Source organism: Colletotrichum scovillei (assembly GCF_011075155.1).
Source record: "Colletotrichum scovillei strain TJNH1 chromosome Unknown Contig00005, whole genome shotgun sequence".
In the NCBI taxonomy this organism is placed as follows: Eukaryota; Fungi; Ascomycota; class Sordariomycetes; order Glomerellales; family Glomerellaceae; genus Colletotrichum; species Colletotrichum scovillei.
In genome coordinates this window covers 1,561,333-1,575,858 of record NW_023336263.1, presented here as the reverse complement: position 1 = coordinate 1,575,858, position 14,526 = coordinate 1,561,333, and the positions used below count along the sequence as shown (strand labels likewise).

Genomic DNA, 14,526 nt, shown 5'->3' with positions numbered 1-14,526 from the left:
ATAACAAGTCATTAACTCTATTAACATAGTAGTTTGGTCATTACTGAGGTTCATGTCTACTCAAGAAAAATGAAAGAAAATTCTATCCTTATCTAACCCAAACATGTCATAGCCTATTTCTTTTTAAGGCTTGCTAACTTGCTCCTTTCTGAAGAACTTGAAGTAACCAATGCAGATAAACAGGTTGAGCAAAAGCACAACCCAGAACCAGGCGTTGGCAAATGCGACGCCCAATCCTTCGCTAATATCAGGGAAAACAGGACCCGGACCGACGTTGTTAGGCGCGGTGGCGCGGGCCAACATAGTAAAGATGGAACCCAGAACCTGGGCGGCGACACAGGCCGCCGCGACATGCACACGGGTAAGCGTCAGCATGAGAATCATACCGATACCCGCACCCTGGAGACCGTCGAGGACGCCGAGCCACAGCCAGAGGACACGGCTGAGAACGGCACCGGCGACGGCACTTCCGGCCCACGGCATCCAGAGACCGATGCGGGAGGTACCCCACCAGATCTGGGCCCAGCGCGGGGCGCCGAGACCGACGGCGAACATGGGGAACAGCCAGGGATGGCTCTCGCTGGCCTTGGCCAGACCCCAGAGGACGAGGGCCCAGACGATGATGAAGAAGAAGAGGGCGAGGATGACCATGCTCCAGACGGGCACGTGCTGGGACGCGAAGAGGAAGAACCAGTTGCGTCCGAAGAGGGTGCTGAGGAAGTAGTTCTGGATGCAGACGGCCATGAGGTACCAGGCGATGGTCTTGCGCTTCATGAGCGTCTTCCAGAGCTGGGGGATGGGGCCGGGGGTCTGGCGGTAGAAGTCTGGCAGGCCGAGGTACAGGATGGCGCCGATGGCCCAGAGGAGGATGGCGACGGGAAGGCAGATGCCCAGGAGAGCGGGCTTGCCGGCGAGAGTGGGCTTGGCGACGCTGTTGGCCTCGGCCTCGGAGACCAAGCTACCCCAGGCCCAGAGACCAAGGGTGTAGAGCTGGGTGAGACCTTGGATGATGGCAAGACGCTGGATCCATTTGGGAACTGTAGAACCACCATCGGTACCGAAGTTGAAGGCGAAGGCGAGCGATCCGGAGGAGGAAGCAAAGGCGTAAAGACCGGTGGCGGCGTTCTGGAGCCAGACCATTGTGTTGTTGTCGCCGGCGAAAGGAGAGCAGCCGAGGACGAGGAAGGCGATACCATAGACGGCGTAGGGTGCTGAGAGCGGGTAGAGCAGAGGCATGGTGCGCGACAAGACGTACCAGAAGACGGACGAGACGAGGTAGATGGTCGCGATGATGTAGAGCTTCTCGGCGGTCTGGCCAACTTCACCGGTGAGAAGGGTCACCTGGTAGGAGTTGGTGGCGATGACCTGGTTGAGGGCCAGGAGCATCGCGTAGACGGGCCAATCGCCGACGCGGTATTGAAGCCACTTCCTGATACCGGTGGGCGCGACGTAGTCCTCGGGAAGGTCGAACTGCGCGTTGTAAGAGCCGGGCGAGTCGGGGGGTGTTCTGCTGTCGTAGGCGCCGTTCGGATCATCGGCGGCCATGCTGTTCATCAATCCGGACTTTCTGGCGCGACCACGCTCGAGAGGCAAGCTCAACTTGGAAGACGACTTGTTCTTGAACATGCCGAGACTCAGGCGGGAAGCGTTGGGCGAGGAGGCTCTGGATCTGGACTGTCCTCTGGCCGACGAGGGAGAGGCGGAGCGACCCAGTCTGGCGTCGAGGTACATGTCAAACCATTCCTTCTCGGACTTGATGAGGTAGTCCTCAATGCAGAGCTCAGAGATGGAGTTGCCGGCGTTGAGGGCCTTGAGCTTCTCCTCAAAGTGCTCGTAGAATTCACCCTTGGAGTCAGTGAAGAAGGGATCGACCTGCTGGAGCTTGTAATCATGTCTGTCACCAACGACATCCTCAACACTAAGCATGGAGGCTCTCGAAGAGTTGTCCTGTTGCATGCCGAGACCACCACCCGGGGGCGGGAGAGGCAGAGTATCGGCCATGGAGAAGCCAGAAACATTGCGGCTGTGAACTCCATCCTGGCCACCTTGTCCAGGAAGAGAGAAGTTGCGGCTGTGAGTATCGGAGATGTTGCGACCGTGTTCCATCTGTCTGCCGAAAGGCCCAGGGGAGTTGGCGCGAGAACCGTACGGGGAGTCGACATAAGCGGGAGACGGTGACATGGAAGGCGATCCGGGAGTGCTGGTGTACATCATGGGAGTCTGCATGCCAACGGGAGTCTGCATGCCGGCGGGAGTAGTGCGACCGGTGTGGAGGGTAGTGCCATCATCATCGTAGTCGGAAACCTGGCGCATCCACGCGGGGGAACGGTCGACAAGTTCGACTTCACCGCGGAGAGGCTCCTGGATGGAACCGGGGCGAGTCTTCTTGACGAGGACGTTGCCCTTTTTGAGACCCTTCTTACCATACTTGGCGTGAGCGCTGATACAACCCTGCTGGAGCTTCTCGAGCTTCTCGAGCCACTCGGCGACGGGGAAACGTTGCTTAGCGGACCAGGCACGCATCATGGCTCTGGTCTTGGTATCCGTGGCGAGAGCATCCTTGATGGCGTGCTTGAACTGCTTGGTAAGATGGGCGGCCTTGGTTGATTCGACCGTGTACCACCAACCGGGCATTTGACCGAGACCACCGACGCGGGCACCGACACCCAAGGCACCCTTTCTACCGAACTCGACGGCGACCAAACCGAAAGGCTCGTCTCTGGAGGGAATCAGGGCAAACTCGGCACCGCTGAAGATGTAAGGCGGGAGAGCAGTGAATTCGGGCTTGGAAAAGACACGTCCGGGGTAGAGTTCCATGAGCTTGGCGAGCTTGAGAGCAGCGAAGCGTCCGTAAAGATCAATCATGGGGCCAATGGTGATGAGCTGCGCCTTGGGGTAGTTGTCGAGAACCCAGGGGAAGATATCGGCGATGAGGTCGACACCCTTTTGCAGGGACCAACGTCCGACGAAGACGAAGAGCTCGGCTTCGGGGTCCACGTTGAGACCAGCCCACTCCTGGGCCTGGCGTCTCAACTCACCACGGCCGGCCTCGTAGGCCGGGTCGACCTCGATCTTGGGCTGGTTCATGAAGTCGTTCTTGTCCCAGTCGGCGGTATCGGTAGGATCGGGGTTGGGCAGCTGGCCGACCTTGTTGAGACCCCAGAAAATGGGATAACGAGCGAATGAACGATCACCGTACTTGCGGGAGACACCGACAGCACCGAATCCGTTCTGGTGGACGCGGAGATACGAGGCACCGGCGTGAAGAAGGTTGAAGACTGGATAGTCGTCAGCAGCTGGACGTGGAGTTTTCTAAAGGAGCGTATTGTCTTACCTGAACCGTATTGGACGTATTTCTTGACAATCTCGATATCCAAGTTGTAAGCCTTGCACACTTCGGCGCTCTCCTCGGGGGTACGCATGGGCCAGAGACCCTGGAACTCTGCGTTGTGAAGCGAAAGGGCAACGGGAATGGTCTTGGGCAACAGGTAGAGAGGAGCAATGGAACCGTGGTAATCGTTGATGTGGTACATGTCGACGGGGAAACGGTTGCAGGTCTCGGCGATACATTGGTTCCTTCAAGGCTTGTTAGCATACAGTCGTCTAGGCAGGAGAGATATCATGACGAAAACTTACCAGGCAGAGTAGTAGATAGCAGACTCCAAGTCGTCCATACGCGGGGGGTAAGGCTCAGACTTGGTCTGCTTCCTGAAGACAGGCGCATCGAGCAGAACGTAGGTGATGTTGTCCACAATGTGGTACTGCACCTTAATCTCGTACTCCTGGTCCATAATCTTGACGTACATGCTCGGCGCGATCTGATCGATGGGGTACTCGATATCACCGACGCAGGGCACAACCCACACGAGGTTCTGGTGCTTGAGGGCCTTACCCATCAACTGGGCCATGACACCCAGACCACCGATCTTGATCTTGAGGTTCCAGTCGTCAATGTTGTACTCCATGGTCGCGATCAGCACCGTCTTGCGCTTGTTGCCTGCGGTAGCGGCGGCGGCGGCGGTGACGAGGTCGGTCGAGCTGCGCATGCTGAGGGGGATCGCACCGGCGGCGCCCATGAAGACATTGCGGGTCTTTTGGATCATCATGTTGAACTTGGACTGGTCGTGGACACCGTGCTCGTTGAACTTGACCTTGTAGAAGGAGCGCTTGAAGGCCTGGACGGCGGCGAGACCGGTGAGGACGGGGACGATGAAGAGGAACAGCCAGAGAAAGAACTGGATCCACATGTTACCCTGGGGAATGAGCTGGTACTGGAAAGTGGCATCGTTGAGGACGACCTTGTAAGCAAGGTACGGCGTAGGAGGGTGGCCAGTGATGTTGACGGCGTTCTCGTACAAGGACGAAGGCGGGAGACGCTCAACGACGTTGTCTCCGTCGACGTCACCGTAGACAAAAGACTGATCGGGCATCTTGTCCGGGTTCATACCCCAGATGCTCATCTTGAAGTAGTTTGGCCACTCGTCCATGTAATGCCAGGTCCACTCCGACTCGCTCTGGTGCTTCATGTTCTTGAGGAGACCGCTGTCGTAGCCGAACTGGTTGAACTTGCCCACAGCGAACATGTGCGGGATGCGACGGGGGATGTCGTAGTCAATATCGGCGTGCACCTTGTACGCGCTGGAGCCGAGGAGCTTGCTGTAGTACTGAACGATCACGTGCTCGCCCTCCCATTCTTGGTCCTTAGTACCGTTCCAGGACTGCTTGACGACCTTGGTGGAAGTCTCGTAGTCGGCCCAGTCACTCCAAGACGACTCGAAGTTGGTGGAGTAACGGAACTTGCTGGCTCCAGCGGAAGTGTGCTTGATCGTGATCGTACCGTCATCGGCCTTGGTCAGCAGGTTGCTAGAGTAGTTTGCAGTGTGAGGGAAGACGATGGCGTTATCCTGGGCACCAATGCGGAACAGGAAGCGGTCGGTGGCTGCTATCGTGGAGTTGCCGGTGGCGGTCGAGGAGTTAGTGACAATCACCTGGTGAACACCGTGCTTGACGTTCAGTAGGTTGGCCTTCCAGGAGAAGGACGAGGCCAGGGCACCAGTCCACTCAGAAATCGTCTCGGAGATGTCTGTGCAGTTGACAGAGCTGGTGTCAATCGTGGGAACGCTGTTGTCGTCGGTGTGAGACTTGAAGGTAATGGACTCTGTCACGCTGCTGCATTTCATCTTGACCGAGAATTGAAGCTCGATGGGCACGGTGTTTGAAGGCTCGGTGGACTCGATACGGGCGTCGTGTCCGGGAACGAACTTGGTGATGGCGACCGGGGGAGGCTGGAAGTCGGCCTCGGGAACGTAGGCGCGGAACTCGAAAGGAGCCATGGTGATGTTCTTGAAGCAACCATTGTAGCCAGTGTTACCGGCGTAGGTGAGCTTCACGGGCGAGGCCTCGAGCTTCGTTGTCTGATGAGGGAAAAACAGGTTCTTCACTGTGGTGCCAGAGGTGAAGGGAGAGATGATCGCGTCATCCTCCTTCGAGCAATCGAAAGTGTAAGTGGTGGTGACGTTCCTGTTGTGGTAGATGAACCAGACGGGGACGAGGTCATCGCCGAGGTCCTGAACACCGAGCTGGTAGCGCATGACACTGAAAAGACCAGTGACAGTGGCCATTCCGGAGTTACCAGGGTAGTAGAGCTCCTCGGTCTTGTTGGAAAGCTGCTCGAGCCACATACCGTCCTGCAGAACGGGGTAGACGGTTCTCAGGTGGTACATGTGCTTCAGGATGTTTCTGATGGGGTGACTGGGGTCGCGATGATCCCAAGAGACGGTGTCATCGCGGCATCCCTCGCGCGCCTTTGAGAGAGGCATTTGGTAGTAAAGAGTTGCCTTCATGGAGTAGCAACCGTGCTGTTGCCAGGCGGGAGCAGAGGCCAAAGGTTGACGACCGAACATGTAATTCTGCGCCGTGTTATCGAGAACGTAGAATGCCTGCTCCTCGCCCCACGTGAGCATAGGAATACCGGGCAAGTGAAGAGTCGTGACGAAAAGACCCATCAAACTGCGCTCATGGCCGACTTCGATGGCGGGCCAACGGAAGGTATCCTGGTTCATGGCACCGAACATGTGGCGGGGGTCGACCTTGCCGGTGTTGGCGTTGATCATGTCGTTGGATCGGAGAACCTCGTTCCAAGCCTCGACGAAGTTACTGGGCACATCGTAACCGGCGACACCAGTACCGTCCATACCCAAGAAAATGACCAAGAAACGGTAGAAAGAGTAGTGGAAGGCAGCAGAGTCCAGAGCCTGGTGGCCCTCGTCGCGCAGGAAGATATCCATGTCCTTGGCAGTCTCGTTGGTGGTGTTGTAGGCCGTGTTGACGTCCTTGAACCACTGCTCGGGGGTTCTTCCGCGACCAATGTAGATGGAACCCATGGTGTTACCACCTGTAATCTCACCGGGCAGGAAGAAGTTCTCCTTGCCGAGATCGCGAGCGCACTCACGGATCTTCTTGGAGAAAAGACCCTGGGCATCGACCGTAACCTGAAGAGCTTTATCAAATCGGAATCCGTCGATATCCAACTGCTGGATCATGATGCATGAGAAATGCGCCAGCTTTTGGTTCACGGCCGGGACCCATTCTCTCAATCTGTCTTGGACGGAAGCGAATTTGGTCAATTGACGTCGGTAATCGGGGTAAACGCCGAAAGCCTCAGTGTCACCGAACTGTTCGCGGGAAAGGTCAGTACAATATCCCAAACTCAAGATTTCCAGAACGGTCCAAAGCATACCTGATCGAAGTCGCCATCGTAGCAGCCGCCAAACATGTCGTAGATCTCTTGGCCAACCTCCTTACCCTCCTCGAGGTAGAGACGGGGGAAATGCTCGCAAGTCTCGTTGTACTTGGTGGGGAACGTCCAGTCGAGGTATTGGCGATCAGTCTTGTAGATGACATCCATTTCATGAGGTTCGAAGGGCGCCGAGGAGTTGAGGTAATCCTTGTAGCCGATCAAGTCTCCCAAGGTGGCCATCGTGTTGTCGAAAACGATGTACTTGCGCGCAAGTTAGTCGCATAATCACAGAGATACTTGCCAGAATAATTCAACTTACCATTCCACGGTCGTGGACCTCCTGAATAGCGGCTTGCCATTCTGTGAGGTTGCCAAAGTGGAAATCCAACAGCGTGTGATCTAACGGTGAGTAGGAATCGTAGTTCCACGGCGCGTTGATGAGCATAGATCCTCCAAAGTAAATTCCCTTGATGCCCATTCCTTGCAGGTAGTCCAGTGTGTCGACGAGACCGGCGATATCACCACCCCATCTCAGTTGTGTGCCTGTGATATCCTGCTCGAGAACTGTTCCGTTGGCGCTGTCGTTTTCCGGATCACCGTTTACGAATCTGTCGAGCATGATTGTATAAAACGGAAATCGCCAGTTCTCTGGTGACGCTGTGAATTTGTGGTTCTCCCACTTTCCATCGTATAGGATAGGATCTGTCGCATCCTTATTTGTGTTGAGGTTGTAGTCGGCGTACTTTTCTTCATACTTGAGACCATTAACATTATGAGACAAGACGCCCAGTAATAGGAGCGCCTTTAGCCTTCCGAACCACATGTTGGGCGGTTTGGTCTGTGATGTTCTGATGGAGGACGCCTGGGAGGTGCGTCCTCGAAGCGAGGGTGGGTAGGCGCGGGCTTGCGATATCAAGCAGTGGAAGACGCCAGAGATAAACAACAATACTTATCAGAAAAAGGGTAACAAAAGTAAACAAAATGTAACAGCAATCATGGACTGGCAGAAAGCGAGTGATGCCAGTTTGGGGGTTTGAGCGAGAGACGAAAGATGGGAAAGATGGTTGAACGATAGTAGAGCCGTTTCCCTTTCCCACAAAATACACACACCAGAGCAAGAACGAGAGCTAGGCAGGAAATGCAGAAGCAACGTACGTCAGAGATGGGGAGGGGAGAAGGGACTACGGGATAGATGGACTTTACTATGGAGACGGAAATCTTTGAACAGCACAGCACTTGCTTGCTTGCCTCTTCTGGGCGTGTCCACGGTCCACGGGCGTGTGTGGTGGTGGTGGTGGTAAGGGGTGGGAGGATACATGGAGAGAGAGGCAGACCAGACCCGCCCGGCTGCTGGGCATCGCCTCACGAAAAAGGGTCATCAGAATCCGTCATGCCCGCCGCCTGCGGAGCCCACCATTCTAGGATACGAGCTCGAAGTTTACTCATGTCTGCATCATAGCGGTGACCTCTCGGTGGTGTCTTCGGCTTCGCGGGCAGGGTTGCGGAGGGTGGCCGATTGGATCCTAAGAATATCCTCACCAGCCCATGGGCCCGGCCACCGCGGGTGGGCTGGAGCCAGCAACGCAGATCTTCCCGGTCGGGAACTTGGAGGAGCCCTGGAGGAGTCTACCCAGCTACGGATAGACGACCACGCACGACCTTCAGAGTCCCGGTATGTAGGTACTGAGTGCACTTGCCAGACCCAGAGGCTAGGAAGGACGTTGGGGGTTCCTTTGTCCCACTGTCCGTCCATTGTTCTCATGGAATAGTTCGGACGGCGGCCCCCTTTCGCGTGTGTAAAGGTACGTATCTCAGTATCAACGACGACCATTCTCTCCTTGCTCTGCCATGGCCGTGTCCGCGGGCTGGACTGAGCTCGCACTGGCAAGCAACAGAAGTTGGGAAGCGGAACCCGGGCCAAGCAAGGGTGGAGCCGCAAAGAGTTGAAAAAAGTCGAACTTTTGCAGGATTTCTGGCCGACATGGGTATTTTCCCGGGAACCCAATCGATCCTGGGATCCTTCAGGGATCATTTGGCTTGTGTCGGGCGTGGACGTGGTGTGTCGTCCATGGTCCTCAGCCGCCGAGAGAAAGCTTCAGTAGCTTCGACGGGTGTCGAGGTGTCGACATACGCTGGGCGCCAACAGATGTCAGCTCGAGTGGTCCCCCGATTCTCGAGCGTTTGAAGCCGTTTATTCTGCATGTCTTGGGCGAGCGAGCTGCGAGGGGCTGGTCGACCGTCGTCGGCGGCGGCGAGCATGGCCCATTGAATGGAGAATGCATTGCATTGCATATTTCTCTCTCGTGTCAGCAACCCGCAAACCCGCAGCATGTGGTTCTGGCCCTGGGGCTGCGTTGCTTGGGTTCACAGTAAAGGGAAAAACAGGACCCCTTATTTTGCGTCCATGCGGCGGGCATGCGAGAAAGCACAGGCGAAGAAGAAAAAGAATTTTCGGGAAGACTGCGATAAGGAGAACACAGCTGCCAAGCGAGTCAGGAGATGGTCCCACAAGTTTACAACACGGCCGCCGGGATGTAATGGCATGGGATAGGTTGGGATGGGCGATGGGACGGACTGAGCGTGATGTTGTGCTCGGCCTGTCGAATTGTCGAACGTCGACGGACAGAAAAGAAGTGGGCAGAACAGCAATTTGACGTCACGGCATTGGCTAAGATTCAAGAACTCTGAAAGCCTGCAGCGGCACTTTTGGTGGCGAAACGTTGTGGCTTGCCTTTTACCATCCTCCTTTTACTGTGTGTGTATCTGAATCCTTACTATCGTACGCCAACCATTGCAACGGCACAACTCACTTTAGGCTGGGTAGCCGACGTGGTTATCAGTCACCTTCCTTTTTCCATGTTCTGTCAAGCCATTATCACTATCACTATCTGAACTGGTGCTACGCTGAGTCTCGGTCTGTAGCACACACTTCCAAGCATCGCCGTAACTCATACCTGAAGCCCGCATACTTACCTATCTCTCTGTCTCTACCTTTCGCCCGTCGCTTCTCGACCCTCTCTCAGAAGGTTTCTCGAACGGCGACGAGAGAAAGAGAGACAAAGCCAACGGTTCTGTCATTCCCAGGAACTGCCCTGACCAGCTCGATGACAGGGCGGTTATACTTTAGTGCGCAGATTAGCCAGCGCCTCTAGCGCACAGAGGCTGCGGATAGTGCACAGAGGAAAGGCCAACGGCGGGCGACCAGCGGGTGTCTGTTCCTCGTCTGATGTCTCTCGTATTCCGTCCGAACCGCTGGCGGACTCGCGCGGGAGTGGCAGTCCTTGCAAGCTGAAACTCAAACAGCGAGGTTGGGAGAGCCTGGAAGAGGTTTGTCAACTTTCTCTCTTGATTATGCCCAGTTGCCTTACCTATTGTATCCAATGAGACAAGCGATTGCCAATGATCTGTGGGGAATCAGGAGGTTTGGCAGCTCACTGGCAGGGCTATCGTGCTTGATGAACAAATTCTCGCCAAGTCGACCAGAAGCTTGTTTAGTCACCCCCCTTCTGCCCCTATTCCAGAGTTGGCATGACGCGGCTGCGCGAAGAAATACGGACCGGTAGTGGAGCGCCGGTTTTTTGTGCACTCGACATAGCCACGGACCTGCATATACGCCGCCGCCGTCATCGTTGATCAAGCCATTTAATGCAAACTATCCAGATTTATCCAGACTATCCAGACTATGCGAGGACGGTTCGAAAGCCACCCGTCCGGCCCCTAAAAGCAGGCACACACCGTTCGAGTTTTCCCACCTCGCGTGTCGTATTCCCCTATACCCTACCTTAGCACCGTATGGATACTCCGTACACATAGTACAAAGCACAAAATACGTTTCGATACTCTGTAGACAATCAAACTCTACTCGTGTAAAAGAATATCGGCATATCGGCATGTCCGCCGCCCGCGACGACCCCCACTCTCAGCCACCAATTTGGAGAAAAGCCCCTGAACAAAACGCAACCACACTTTGACGCATCTCGGTGAGCCATCTATCTCCCCCCGGCCAGCCCGGGACGTACAGCATGAGCCCATCAATCCATAAAGTGATCAAAATGAGCCCGCATAAAGCGATTGTGGCCCGGAGAAAAAGCAAATCCTTCAGCTTTGCCTTCTGAATACCGGCACCAGCAGATATTTACTAGTAGCTAAAGAGGTCTGAAGTCTCGTCATAAAATGCCCGAATCTGACCAGCCGTCGAAGCGACGGTTGCACGACAGCACCACGCCTCTCAGCACCCAAACCCGATCCGTGTCCCCTGTGGTGATCGTTGCTATAAATACTCTCTGTTATCGGTGACGGAACAGCAGGGAAGAGCGTTGTTTGTGTGATTTGTGGCGTCTACCATTGGCTCGTTTACTACGCAGTCTCGCTCTCTCACTCGCTGTGCCAACTTTTCTCTCCAGTATCGACAACCAGCTCGCACAATTGTCCGGTCCTGTGGCTAATGAAGTGAATGAGCCCATTCGTTTTTGCTCTCTTACTCTTGACTTCCTCTGTGAGTGGCGTCCCTCGGCTGCCCACTATCGAGAACGGAGCACAAGGACCGCCGCCGAGCAATTCTGACTGAATTCGAGACCGCTTGACCATGCGTTTGTGCCACACCCCCCCTTGTCCCGGTGGGTTGGGACCACTTCACTCCCAGCCTCCAGGTTCAGGAAACACTGGAGCCAGTGTGGTCCTCGTTGGCGTTGTTCGCCCATGGGTTCGAAACCTCTGGACGGAATCACGATCAATCTGACACATCTCAACCCGTGCGGTAGCGTAGGCGAAGTCGCAGAGCAAATTGATGGAGTCGAGGGAGGAAAAATATCTTCACTCATCGTCGTTCAACCCCCAGAAAGTTGAGCCCCTATTTGGTCTCCTTTTTTCAGAGTTTCCAACGGCTTTTCTCCTTGCTTTGTCTTGCTTTGTCGGAGAAATTGTTCTCTTTGTCTGTCACAGAGCACTCCCCCTTTGCCGCCCAGAGCTGAGCACAAAGCAAGGAGCTCGTCCAAGCTTCCCCGCCAAGAACGAGATGGGCCCCGCGGTCACCGGAATGCCGAAGATCTCGATGCCCTAAGGCTTTAGTGTCCAGCGGCTTGTCTCAACGAAAATTCGACGTTCAGGCTTCAGCTCCCACGAGCCGTGGATATGGAAAAAAGTCTTCTCTCTCTCAGTCTCGCTTAGACGCTCGCGTCCAAAATTTCGGTATCCAGTGATAACGTTGCGATTGTCGAGATGAGTATTGCCAGAAAAGAGCTCGCACTTGCATATGCCATTACCGTCTAAACTTCCGTATTATTGCCAAATATTGTTACTATTTTGGCAAGGAATTATTGGACCCAATCACCCGGGAACGACGGAAGCGCCCCGACCAGCACTCTAAATGCCCGTGTTCATTCCAGACGTGCGGGTATATCCTTCGGGACGGTGCCACCAGCGAGCAAGTAATTTGATGTCGTCGGAGTTCGACTACTTTACGAACGACCTGCGGCTCTTGTCGTGACTTGTCAGTGTCACTCAAACAGCCACGACAAGCCCAACCCGTCCCTGCTAGACGCCCTGACGCCGCCACCCTCGTTTCCCCCTACCCTCGCCTCGGGTCGTCGTTTGTCACTGTTGATTTGAAAATGGCAGTTGCTGCCTGGCACAGAGAAGCGCCGAAATCTGTTCGAGCTACTGTCGAGCTACTGTTTGTCATCTCCACAACGGTTTCGCCCCGACAACTAGGACAAAAAAACCTCCACACCCGCCCGCCAGCAAGGAGACTATCGAGCAGCCGCTCCAAAGACGTGACGTGGGTCTTACTCAGCAGAGAGAGGCACAGAGGGGAAACACCCCCGGAGGAGGGTCGCGCGAGGTCGTAGTTAACGGGACGTGGGATTGCGAGCCTGTCCAACTAAAAAGACCCGAACCTCGGACTCACTGACGCGAGCCCTCTCTAACTGCGAATCGCTTAGCGTGAGCCTCGGAAGGATTTTTCTGCCTTCTGGTTTCTGCGACGGCGTCGACGGCGTCGGCGGTCATCTTCCAGGTACAGTATCTTGAATGTCCAGATACGTAAGTCGTTCATTTCCCCTATCTGTCAAGTCATGTCAAAAAAGTACGCCTTGTAATCCGCGCAGCCTTGCGACCGTGGAGCGCACGCAACGCCAGCGTCCGCGCAAGCAGCTGCGGCTTAGCGTCCATCATGAGCTGGTTCATTGACTGGTTCGAGTCGTTCGAGTCTCTTGAGGACCCTGAATGGGGGCTTCAAGGCTCGAACAGGACGAAAGTGTTTCGCGGCCCTCGCTGCCGAACGTGAAACTTCCAATGAGAGCTCCGGCTCGATATTGTTCTATTGATTGCTTTCCGGTGAGGGCAGAGATAAAGTGCTCTTCAATCGATTTCCCTCCAATCTTTCCATCCCTTCCCTATTCCGTACCGCTTCCCGGGGGCCTGGTGCTACGTTGCGGCGTGTTGCGGCTCCTTGGCACTCTATTGACGTTGCCTTTTTGAGCCCTTTCGGCACGAGGGTTACAATCCTTCCGTGTCGCAATCGAGGAGCAACGAGCCCTTTTCGGCCTCTGGCCCTCCCACTGTGGACAGACCTGCCTCCCACGCTCTCTCTGGCCCTCTGCCTGAAAATTCGCGCGTGCCGCAACCCTGCAGGGCGCGATGTTGCTTCAGGCGGCTAAGCGGGCGTACAGCACCAATGCCTTATCTTCACCCAGCAGCAGCATGTGTGTGACTGTGTCTCTGCCGCCATGAAGTGTGTGTGATGTGTGATGTGTGATGTGGCCGTGAGGTTGGCCAAGCTGCTGCCCTTGCATTGTGAGACCAAAAGGCTGGGAGCTGACTCACCGCCCGACCCCCATGGCCAACAACTGAGACCGCGAGGTTAGACTGCCGCTTCGCTTGTGTGCGATATGCATATACGAAGACATTAGCTTACACAAGAGGCGCGACTCCGACGAGCCAGATCAGCCCAGCGGCGGGAATACGGCCAACCAGCGGTTTTGTTTGTTTGCTCTTTCCGCTGGTTCATTCTATTTCTGAGTTTCTTGCCAGCACAGCAAGCCCGTTCGAACGATACGAACTATGAGTGGGCGCCCGCGACCCCGCGCGAGAGGAACAATGGAGAAGATGGGAATGCCGATGAACCGCGGGTTGCGCGGGGTGGCCTGTCATCGTTCGTCTAGAGAGCTTCATGAATCCTGCAAGTTGCTTATTGAAACTCTGATTTGCAAGCCTTACCGCTCCTAGTAGGGCTACGTGTGACGTGAATGGCACACCCTGCGTCGGGTAGGTCGGAGCCGTGATGACGAGCTGAAGATTTACATCATTTCGAGAAACTCGAGAATAATCTCCTTTACTCGCTTCATTTGATGTAGCCAGCCGACCGACCAACGCTTTTCGGGCATTCATACCTACGGCACTTCGTATGGTCTGGTCGTACCACTCTCCGTCTTTTCTCTTATCTCGGGGGTTGGTTTTCTCTCATGATCCTGGCTCCTCATCCGGGCACTAAAGTTTTCCTCGTATTAATTGAGCTGCCTCGGGAAGTGAAGATCATCTGCACTCTAAGACGGCGAACCCTATTGGAGGGGACTACGGATACCTCGTCGACGACGCCAAACCACCCCGCCCTTGGAAAGTCTGGGGACGATGGTCTGTTCATTGTTTGCCGGCCCACCCGGGATCGTGTCCACCTTGGATCACGCTGGCTGTCTCTGTGAGGCTCAGATGCCATGAGATGAACACGCCAGGAATACAACTTGAACCTTTTACCACTCTGGAGTCTGCATTGAAGGTTAAAGCATCATGGG

At 55.2% G+C, this 14,526-nt stretch overlaps 1 protein-coding gene across 1 annotated transcript; it reads right to left on the bottom strand.

Annotated features, from left to right (window-relative positions):
* Nucleotides 1-2: 2 nt before the first annotated feature.
* HER10_EVM0010680 (alpha-1,3-glucan synthase) lies at nt 3-8,711 on the bottom strand. The gene is made up of 5 exons (XM_035480132.1): nt 7,059-8,711; nt 6,740-7,000; nt 3,637-6,674; nt 3,335-3,576; nt 3-3,278 (listed from the first exon to the last, which is right to left on the bottom strand). Exons 1-5 carry the CDS (start codon nt 7,560-7,562, stop codon nt 124-126), a joined length of 7,200 nt encoding a protein of 2,399 aa, XP_035334351.1. The 5' UTR covers nt 7,563-8,711; the 3' UTR covers nt 3-123.
* Between the last annotated feature and the right edge of the window lie 5,815 nt (nt 8,712-14,526).

What these genes read in the sequence shown, in the direction of transcription:
- HER10_EVM0010680 (XM_035480132.1), bottom strand. Translation starts at nt 7,562, where the DNA reads ATGTGGTTCGGAAGGCTAAAGGCGCTCCTATTACTGGGCGTCTTGTCT. An exon ending in AGGTCCACGACCGTGGAATG is followed by an intron (nt 7,001 to 7,058) that starts GTAAGTTGAATT and finishes CTTGCGCGCAAG; the next exon opens with TACATCGTTTTCGACAACAC. An exon ending in GCTATCTACTACTCTGCCTG is followed by an intron (nt 3,577 to 3,636) that starts GTAAGTTTTCGT and finishes CAAGCCTTGAAG; the next exon opens with GAACCAATGTATCGCCGAGA.